Genomic DNA, 11,294 nt, shown 5'->3' on the forward strand with positions numbered 1-11,294 from the left:
TTTTCAAAGCACATAAAAATAAACCCAGATAAGCTGTAAAAAGTCTTCGCTGGATGGATTTTTTGCTAAGTTACAGTTAATTCAGCAAAGTCTTAATTATCTCCGAAAGTGAATGAGCGCCTATAATTATTTTGGTGACTCTAAGAAGCCCAAAAATAGCACGTAATTCCTCAATTATATTTTCGACCAAAGTTTAAGAGGTGGGCCAGCTAGCATGACGTCAAGCGGTTTTTCAATGTTTACTGTTTGAAGCACATAAAATGCACAAAAAAATAAGCCCAGTATTAAAGAGACTTCATTGAATAAATCTTTTGCTAAGTTACGGTTACTTAGCAAAGTCATAATTATTTACCAAATGGTTGGAGTAGAAAAAACGGAAAGTGGCCGAAAATAGCACATAATGAGCACAATAATACGAACAAATTTGTTCTTCATTTTTTCATTTCAGCGCCGCTAGCTTGATTGAGCTATCCGAAAGACATATTTGGGAAGTTTGTTTATCTGGTAGACTGAACTTATTCTAATTATCAAGCTTATTATTTGTATAATAATATCTCCAAAAACTTACATTTTAAGTTACACCTCTACATTATTAAACGTGCGATATCTAGATTAAGACCCTATTTCGTATTTTCATTAAATTTCTTTTAAAGATTCCGTAGAACAAGCTCGTGGACCTTCTCCACTTCAGGCAATATTTGAAAATACGAAAGGACCATTACCTAATCCAGGACATTTGCTGGCAATGAAGCATCCGTTTAACAGAGGCGTAAGATCCCCACTTTATATTCCCTTGTTTCCCTTAAACGGCCAGCGTAGGTGGTCTGAAGCCGCTGCTGGAGAGGTAATAGATGAAAACTCAACAGATGTCGAAAGTCAAATGAGACGATGGTCAATGCCTTGGGAAGCAGTTAAATCCGATCAGAACACAGTGACTTGGTATCAGACGCGGATAATGCCGATAAATAATATGAAAGTACTGAACCACAAAACACCGTGCTCTGACAGAAGTGTATCCAATACACCTGGTAAGCCTTTAAATTATTTTAGATATACATATGTACATATTATCAGCCCAATTACATAAGTATGTGCACTTGATAAATTCACCATCTGGTAATGTCCTTTTTTAGTCTCGAAATCCCGGGATCAAGCCCTCGGGATTCCGAGTTATAATTTAATTTACGATCAAATTAAAACGAAATTCAGACACTGCAATCGCATAAAAGAATTATAAAATTGCAACCCTACAAGTAATCAAACCATATATTACAATTTTAACCCTACTATTATTCTATGTTTTAATATATATAACAATATATCTATATGTATGTATATGTATGTATATATGTTATGACATACTAATATTAATACACAAATGTGTATATGAATAAGATCTATAAGTGTAAAGATGATCTGTTATTTTTTACTTTTTGTAAAAATGACAGCGACTGCAAAGTGAATGAATTTTGGTTCCTTATTTTTTTGTTTATTCGGTTTGTAATTAGATTTTTAAACTGATATAAAATAAAGACATTTATATTTTTTTTTTCTAGTATTCGCACTAAAGCAAGACAACAAAACTAGTTTAGAAGCATATTTAAACCAGTGTTTTAAAAACTTAAGTCGAAATAGTAAAAGCCATAAAATTTTTACTTCGCACTGCTTTAACTTATTGGCCCGTAGTCATAGTCCATGATAAAAGCCAACTTTAGTTAGTAAATTACTAAAAAGAAAAAGCCGACTTTATTTTTAGTCTTGTCATAGTCAGTTTAGTAAATGGTGCTAACTAATAATGACATTGTGCAGAAGTGGCAACGCTGTGAAAATAGTTGGGGGGAAAAATATCGAAAAGGAACGAATGAATATATTTTATCGAGGGATTTTTTTTTAAGTTGAGAATTTTAAAACAAAAGGCGATTTTGTTGTTAGAAATCATTAAAAATAGGTTTTAAAAGACATTTTATGTTTTTATACTAAGTAAAAGATGATAATTGATGTGAAATGTTGTACATGAAATGTTATGTTACTGTTTATTGATTAATACAGCACCCGTCTTCAGGATACACACATAAATCAGCTGATCTGTGTTTATTATTTATTTTCAATTGAGATGGAGGAGGAAGCAAGAGTAAGTAATTTTGTACTGTTTTTCTAGCGGTTGTTTTTCCTACAGGCAAGGAAACGCGAACAAAACTGGGCTGCATCCGAGAAAGACTGTTTGCGGGATTTGGTCAACGGGCACATCGATGTGATCGAAAACAGATAAAATGACCTCCGGGTGATTAAACGGAAGAAAGATGCCTGGGAAGCCATAACAATGGATGTGGTAGCCACAGGCTTTGATCGCGATGTGCCGAAGCTAAAGCAGCAGTGGATGCGCATGAAAGTAAACGCGAGGATAGCAGTCCCGCAAGTAAGGAGGGCGACTGTTGCGGCAAGAAATGTTGTCGATATACCAACGTTGGACGAAGGCGACATGCAATTCCAGTCGATGATAGCGTGTTATTTTGAAGAGGACACGATACTAGTCGGCAGCAACACTCCAACGGTGCCGACTAGCTCTTGCAACACAGACATTCTAGAATTTGAAGTACAAGAAGAAAGTAAATTGCCTCGCATTAGCGCTCTCCACCTCGGATCTACTCCCAAAGGACTCCTTAAGGAATTGCGACCCCTTCCAAGGAAAAATGCCTCCAAAACTGTCGTCATCAAGCAGAGACAGGATCAGATTGCAAAAGAATCTGGTCATGATGACGAGTTTAATGTACTGAGGGTGCAGCAGCTCAAGGTAGAAATTTCACATCAGGCTCGAATACACAAAGAGAGGAGGAGTTGATGGACCTGAAATACCAACTAATTCGCCTCGAAATAAGAAACGAGGAGGCCAAAATAAGCTATTGATAATAAGTGTAATGAATTAGTTAAGTTATCTGAACCAATTTTTGTGACGCGGTACCTGAAGTTTTAAAAGGCTGTTTTTTTAGATAGTTGTAGGTTTTATGAAATAAGGAAAGACTGAATTGATATTTTTATGTATACACTACTCGCAAGTTTGATATGAAGTACAAACTGAGCATGTTCATTTTGAAATAAATCTGTACGCATCAAGAATTTTTGGGTTTCAATTTAAATTAGTATAATAGTAGTCAGAAATATTTATTAATAAATGCAGTTCTTTATGCTCTCCCTGATGTGGTTTCTCTTTGAAGTGGTTTCTAGGGTGTCTCCGCTTTCTTCAATTGATACTCGGGTAGTAGTGGTATCCGCATCCAAAACTAAGAAAATATTTTTAATGTAGTTAATTTTGCAGGTTTTAATTCAAAGTATAGGACTCACATAAAAAGTTTCGTTCTTTGGTAATCTTATGAAGCACAGCAACAGCGATAACTAAATTTTTTGCTGAGGGTTGACTCAACCTCTCGAAAATTGAACGAAACTTACATTTGATCTGCCCATTCAGGCATTCTATTTTGGAACCTGTAGCAATGTGGCTCCTATTATATATAAAAAGAATCAATTGAAAACTCAGTATTTCAGGAAGCCTTTGTAAATTCTACCTTTCTTCGTTTTCTGTGGACGAATTTCTAACTGGAGTCAAAAGTACTGATGAATTAGGGTATCCTGCATCTCCGACTAGTACACCGTTATGTTCAGATTTGCTTTCCAACAAACGAGTTTTCTGATGGCAGTTGTCCCAAATTCGAGCGTCATGTCTGGAGACACGTGGCCTTGCAACGATGTCAAGAATCTTGCAATCTGCATCACAAACAATCTACGAAATGTGTGTACGTTTTTGTCGCATTTACTTATAACATAATGGCGTCTTTTTGGTTAGTTACCTAAACATTTAGAGAATAGTACCCCTTCCTATTCAGAAAATGGCCTGCCAAAGTTGGGACAATTTTTTTAAGGACATTTAATTTGCACGTGGGTGCAGTCGATGGCTCCGATTAGGATAGGAAACCGAGCTAATTGGTAAAATTTGTTTTTACCTCGCTCAGTTCATTTCTACTTGGGAATCGAACAAAGTGCGGCAGCAACATTGAAATCCTTTTACTTATTTCTTTTATTATCCTTCCAACAGTATTCTGGGATAAACCATGCAGATCAGCTATAATATAGTAATATGCATGAAATTTTATTTCTAAATTTTAGTTACACTCTATTAAACATACCAACGTCACATTGATGAACATTTCTTCTTAGGAATCTAAGAGTACAAAGTTCTTGAGTGCAAACTGGTGCCGGGAGGCCTCTTTTCCACAGTGACTTTGTCGAACCGATACCGAGAACAAAAATCACTGTCGTCTAATTCAAACGGATTTACTCTGTTTCTATAAATTTTTGGACGCCTAATTTTTGTAGCATCATCAATGATGCTGAAATCCCTTTCAAGTTTTTTCCGAAAAACACAACTTTTGAGCGATGAAATGTATATTTATCAGTATTTTGACAGTTTGCTAAATGGTTTAGTTACAGCTTTTCGTTGCTCTAACTTTAAATCCGACTCTAAGCGAAAAAGCCGGCTCTAACTCGACTATGCTAAGATAAAGTATACTTTACATTAAATTATGATCTAACTTATTTAGAGCCGACTTTAACCCGGATTTGCCCGGAATTGTTTTTCTTTCTGATTTTCTTAGCACTTTTAAACAAACTTTCACACTGATTTCAACACACTTTGTGAAGAATCGACCACTTATTTACATACACGCGGTTATTATGTGACGAAAAAATGAAATTTCAAAACAACCAGTCCATTTAGTTATTTTTTAATATTTTTTTTTTCAAATAGTGCAACGTTTACTGTTGGTGTAACCATATAGTTTCACTGGGCAACTTCTGAGACAAGAAAAAAGTCGCAGTCGAAGTAGAAGCAGAAACTTACTTTGTTTATACCTATGCAAGAACCGCATTAACAAAAAGCTGATTTGACTCAAGACATATTTCTTTCAAGTATTTATACCTCGGTCTTTATTGCGCACTCGATGAAGCCGTATTCAAAAGCGAACCAAATCTGCTGTTTTTATACGACATTTCTTTAATAACTAACTTGCGCAGTTGACCGAAATGGAAGCAAACAGTAATTCGAATTTATTATAACAACTACCAGACCCGGCAAACTTCGTCCCGCCCAAAATTTTTATATATTTTATTGAAACTTTTTGGTCCAACATTTTCACCAACAATTCACGTTTACGATTTTCATTGGCACATTTGTCTGCTAAGATTAAGGTTTGGTGGTCATTTGCCGCTTTAAATAACCTAAGGAAAGTGTTATATCCATTCTTGAAATTCTCCAGTTGTGCGGCATTTCATAGCTCGGTTATTCGCAAAGCGAAATAAATTTTTTCCTCTTCACTCCCTGGCGGCAACAATGACCCGGTTCTATAGTGAATGTCCTAGAAACTTTACAGTATAGTAGGTGGCAATTTCAAAATGGGTTCGAATCATTGTTCTACAGAAATGCAATATACATATACTTATTTCAGACGAAATACCTTAAAAGTTTGAACGCATAATAATATTGGAAAATCACATCCATTGGGCCAATTGCAACGCAGGAGCGTTCGATATACTCAATAGTGCAACAGGTCGATTTAATCTGACCTTCACGGCCCCTTTTCTCACTTGGCTATTTTACAACGCTTTTATCAACTTGCAATGTTGTGTTCCAGAAACTTTCAATGTTGTGTGTCCGACACCATAAAGCAAAGCTTTGAAAAGCTCCTATAAAAAAGCATAGTGAATAGGGCGAGGTAGATGACATCTAGATGTCGCCCTATGTACTACGTTTGCTACACCGGAAATAGACGACACGCCATTTCTTTAAATAAAATTAATTGGTGCTCGTTTGTATGTACATATATATGTAAATGCAGTGACTATTGTCAACTAAATCGAATGCTTTGTAAGTGAAGTGACTTGTGGACCACTTGAGGTATAGGTGGACCAGTTGGTAACCACTTTGGGACCAGTTGCCAGCTTGTTCGTGGGACCAGTTGGTAACCAGTCGGGGACCAGTCCGGGAAGCAGTTGGGAACATGTTTGGCACTAGTCCGAAACTACTTACCTACGGACCAGTTGGGGAGCAGTTGGTCTTTTTAAGCTCCTGTGGCCGTTTTAAGGGTAATTCTTGGGCTCCTGCACTGCCGCTCGGGGTTTCTGCCTTCTACGGTGGTAATTTTGGGCCGGGTTGCCTGTTTTGGCGGATTGTTGTGCTGTGTGCCGCGTATTACGTGTACCGGGTACCGCTTTCTCGAGCGAATTGCTCTGGGGAACCTGTTGTGTGAGTTGCTGGCTTTTTGGCTAGACTTTGAGGAGGGTTTATACACGCATATCGGCGGTTGTTTTGGCTCGCGAGTGTGTTGGTGTAGGTACTACATCGCTCGATCCATATCCCGATACGGGGACACTGTTCTGACCGGCGGGATTGTTTTTGGGTGACCTTTCCAGGGGCTGCCTGGGGTGTGTCTGCACCCAGCGGTTTTTAACCGCCTTGACCGCTCGTTGAGTCGCCGGCGTTATAGCGCGGGCTCTACTTTGAGTCCTACCGAAACCGGGGCTCCATTTTACAACGCTTTTATCAACTTGCATTAACTTGGATCCAGAAAATTTCAATGTTGTGTGTCCGACACCAAAGCAAAGCTTGGAAAAGTTCCTATAAAAAAGCATAGTGCATAGAGCGACAGCTGTAGTGAATAGGGCGAGGTAGATGACATCTAGATGTCGCCCTATGTACTACGTTTGCTACAGCGGAAATAGACGACACGCCATTTCTTTAAATAAAATTAATTGGTGCTCGTTTGTATGTACATACATATGTAAATGCATGTGTGTGCACCTTTCTATTAATATCGTTGAATTATTTTAATATCTATTGCAAAATTTTATTCAGACAGGACTAAAAAGTAGAAAATAAATAATATAAAAAAAAAAACTTTTTAATATACAACGCTTTTATAAATGGACTAAAAAGTAGAAAATAATACTTCTCAGTCCCATAGAATTTGTTTTGATAACTTTTGATTTTGAAATTTTAGCAAAAGTCATTATAAACAATCTATGAAATTGAAAATGAAAAGCGTGGGGCGCATGTAATACACTTGAATTGATATGAAAAGTAATATATGAATGTATGTATGTGGGTATATGAATAACGACCGCTTAAAATCGATTTCAAAGTTCTACTTTCGCTGTAGAAATTTTAGGTCTACGTTATGTAGTTTGACTATTGTCAATTAAATCGAATGCTTTGTATTGCATGCGCTCCACGTTTTTCATTTTCAATTTCATAGATTGTTTATAATGACTTTTGCTTAAATTTCAAAATCAAAAGTTATCAAAACAAATTCTATGGGACTGAGAAGTATTATTTTCTACTTTTTAGTCCATTTATAAAAGCGTTGTATATTAAAAAGTTTTTTTTATATTAGTTTTAGTAATAGCTCGACTTCAGCACCACTTGGCAGCTCGTTTTTGCAATAGTATTGCATACATATTTAAAACATTAGCCAAATCGGATCATAAATAAGATTTTTAGTAATAACTCAACTACAGCGCCAACTGTCGGATAAAATTGTTAAACTAAACCATCCAGAGACCCACTCAAATACACAAAAAGTTTCGTTAAAATCCGTACAACCATTTAGGAGGATTTCACTCACAAACACACCTACAGAAGAATAAAAAAATTCATTCAAAGATAGCTAAAGGTCGGTAGGTTTGTAGGCCTCACACCAGTTTTCAAATAGCCCAAATTTTCTCCATGAGTATGGGCTTGATTTCGACTATATACATATCTCCATACGAAGTTCCAGTACTGTACCATGAATACTTTCAGAGATATGCAGTATAAAAATTCGATTTATATGGGAGGAGCCACGCCCCCCTTTCCAACAGCTGCCCTCTTTCTTCATGAGTATGCGATTGATTTCGTATATCTCCATACCAAGTTCCAGAACTCTACCATGAACACTTCCAAAGATAGGCATTATGAAAAATTCGGTTTGTATGGAAGATGCCACGCCCCCTTTTCCAATAGTTCCAATTTTTCTCCAAGAGTATGCGATTTATTTCGTACATCTCCATACAAAACTCTAGAACTCTACCAAAAAATTTCCAGAGATAAGCAGTATGGAAAATTCGGTTTGTATGGGAGATGTGACATCCCTTTTTACTATAGCTAAAATTTTTCTCCAAGGGTATGCGATTGATTTCGTATATCTCCATACCAATTTCCAAAACTCTACCATGCACACTTTCAGAGATATGTAGCATGAGAAATTCGGTTTGTATGGGAAGTGCCACGCCCCCTTTACATATAGTTTTTTTTGCAGCCTAAAACCATCCTTGGGACACGTGCGGCAGGTGGCAGTTTCAAAAAAATCGGTTCAGCCGCTCTCGAGCCTTGCGAAGACACAATGGCTTTCTAAATATAAATTAGTTGAGATATATTATATATTATAATTATATTTTGACAGTATCCGTTGTTTCTGATTGGCGCAAAAAAATCTTGCCTAGTGACGAATTCGCCCCTTGATATGGTCGTTACTTAAAGCTATTTATATTCGAAATTGCATGAAAATTGGAAAACAGGAATCTATAAGTTTATCCAGGCAAAAAGCTACCTATGTACCGAATTTTATGAAAATCGGACCATAAATACGATTTCTTCGAGCAGATCGGTCCCTGGTCCACTTCTCGGATAAAATGGATCATATATGCTAATATATGCTAAAAAGCTACCTACGTACCGAATTTTAAGCAAATCGGACCGTAAATACGATTTTTACGAATAGATCAGTCCCTGGTCCACTTCTCGGAAAAAATGGACCATACATCCTAATATATGCTAAAAAACTACTTAGGTATCGAATTTTAAGCAAATCGGACCATAAATGCGATTTTTTGGAATAGATCGGTCCCTGGTCCACTTCTCGGAAAAAATTGATCACATGTGCTAATACATGCTAAAAAGCTATCTGCGCACCGAATTTTAAGCAAATCGGACCGTAAATTCGATTTTTTCGAATAGATCGGTCCCTGGACCACTTCCCGAAAAAAATGGGTCATATATGCTAAAAAGCTACTTACGTACTAAATTTTAAGCAAATCGGACGATAATAAGATTTTTTAGAATAGACCGGTCCCTGGTCCACCTACCCGAAAAAAGTAAAATTTTTTTAGTCTAAAACATGGTGGTTACCGAAATCTATTTGTGTACAAAATTTCATACGTTTTGCATACGTTTTGAATCACGGCAAAGTGGGTTAAAGCGCTTTATGTGTCGGTATAAACAAGGTAACTGATAGCCGACAAAATGCGCAGTGCTTTTTGTAGTCGTTGGTTTGAATTTTGATTTTGGACAGCGGTGTAAGTCGAAGAAACAGCAACAGCTTTGCTTTTGCAAGTTGTCGGCAGTTGCAATCGAAAAAATGAGAAATTTCTGCAAAGCGGTCAGCAACGGCAGTCAGTTGGCATTTTGTGTTTGCTTATGATTTCTTCAGAGCTCGCAAGTAACTGTTGACACTCGCAACGTGTTCAAAAAATATATTTGAATTTTGGCAATTCTTTTTGTTGAAAGTGTTGCTAACTTTCTCCATACAAAAAAATTTTCGAACAAGAAATTGCCAAAAATCAAACGTAAGTCCTAGCTAATTCAAACTTGCATTTTATTGTACTAAAATTTAATATGCTACATATACTTACGGCGACCATATTTATGAGAACCGAATACGGGACAAACAATAATTTTTAAAATTTTTTCCACAACAGCTTACAGATCTTAAAGCCTTCTTCAATGATTCTAGATGTATTAGCCCTGAAACAGTATCCTTTTAGTAACATCACGAAGTTGTAGGGTAATTTTCTCGAGATTTTTACCCCGTAAAATTTGCTCAAAAAAATTCGTTAAATTTTAGTATAATAAAGTGCTATTTTAAGTCGCTAAGGCTTACCATTAATTTTTGGCAAAACTTTAGGTGACGCATTTTTTGCATACAAAGTAAGCATGTTCGACCGTTTTTTGAAACAGAAACAAATGAGCAGCACTTTCCACGCACACTTTATTATACTCAATTTTATTGAGTTACAAAACTGCTAACCAAATTTTTTTTCTAAGGAAGTTTCAAACTTTGCAGAATTAATTTTTATAGTTTTTTTGCACAAAGTTGGAAATTTGGTATTATATGGTTTTTGTTTGGAAAAAAAGCTTTACTTTTATAAAATAAATAATAAACATTAAATATACTAAGGAAAAATAGCCAAAACTTAATAAAATGTCGAGTCCTAATTTCTATTTTGGTCACTGTATGTATTCCTCGATTCAAATCACAGGCATTCAGATTAGAAAATAATAACTGTTTATGGAGAAAATTAATCATGTAACTTCACTTAAAACCCGTTCATAGGCATGCCGTTTAAATGAGCTGAAACACCGAATACGGGACAAATACAAGACATTAAAAGAAATACAGGACATTTGGCGTCTCGTATAAAATAAATAAATTACCAGGACAATGGGTCAAAAAAGAGGACTGTCCCGTATAATACAGGACGGATTGTCACCGTACATATACTACATGCCTAGAACTTTTTAATTCTGAATAAAAAGTTTGAAATTTTGATGAACATTTGGCTCATTTTTGCTCAAATTTCTTTATTCTATGTACACATGCATATGTATGAATGTACATTAGACTGATAAAAAAAAGATTTTTCGAAATTTGTGTGCGATGCATCAAAATCTTTGAAAGCATCAAGAAAAAATAATGCTGAAAATTTTAGAGAAATCGGTGGTCTTTTAGGGGTTGCTCAATTTTTACCAAGTCGCGCACCTGAAATACATCTTCGTCAAAAATATCGTCTACTTACCACAAATATGGAGGTAAATGTCTGAAATTTGGCACATACCATTACTGAAGACCATAAAATAGACTAATGTAATATTTTGTTAAACGAAATTTTCACGTTAATAAATAATTAATGGTTAACTAGCGAAAATTAGTTAGTTGATAACTAATGATCCCAATAACTTTTTGAGCTGAAAATTGAGAAAAACCCTTAGCACACCTTCAGAAACTTTGGAAGAATTGGTGATTGTTGAAGAAAAATAGGTCCAGAAAGACAGTGAAAAAAATTATGCTTTTGAAGAAAAATTGAAAACTCTCTTTCCAATACTGCATTCTGGTGCTGCTAATTCAAAACGACCTATTTGTTTTTAAACACCAATTCTTCCTAAGTTTGAGAATATTTTTTATTAAGTAATTTTTTGGAGTGGTAGCGATGCC

At 35.9% G+C, this 11,294-nt stretch overlaps 1 protein-coding gene across 2 annotated transcripts; it reads left to right on the top strand.

The window, feature by feature from the left end:
• Positions 1–593: 593 nt before the first annotated feature.
• On the top strand, positions 594–2,307 carry LOC118755015. 2 transcript variants are annotated; one of them, XM_036489871.1, is made up of 2 exons: positions 594–1,028; positions 2,177–2,307. In XM_036489871.1, the coding sequence occupies exons 1-2, from the start codon at positions 746–748 to the stop codon at positions 2,272–2,274; spliced, it is 381 nt and encodes a 126-aa protein (XP_036345764.1). In that variant the 5' UTR covers positions 594–745; the 3' UTR covers positions 2,275–2,307. The 2 variants fall into 2 exon arrangements, with proteins under 2 accessions (XP_036345764.1, XP_036345765.1); XM_036489872.1 differs by having other exon boundaries at positions 598–1,028; positions 2,050–2,307.
• Positions 2,308–11,294: the final 8,987 nt, after the last annotated feature.

Source organism: Rhagoletis pomonella, unplaced genomic scaffold, assembly GCF_013731165.1.
Source record: "Rhagoletis pomonella isolate Grant_MI unplaced genomic scaffold, Rhpom_1.0 Rhpom_scaffold_05125, whole genome shotgun sequence".
In the NCBI taxonomy this organism is placed as follows: Eukaryota; Metazoa; Arthropoda; class Insecta; order Diptera; family Tephritidae; genus Rhagoletis; species Rhagoletis pomonella.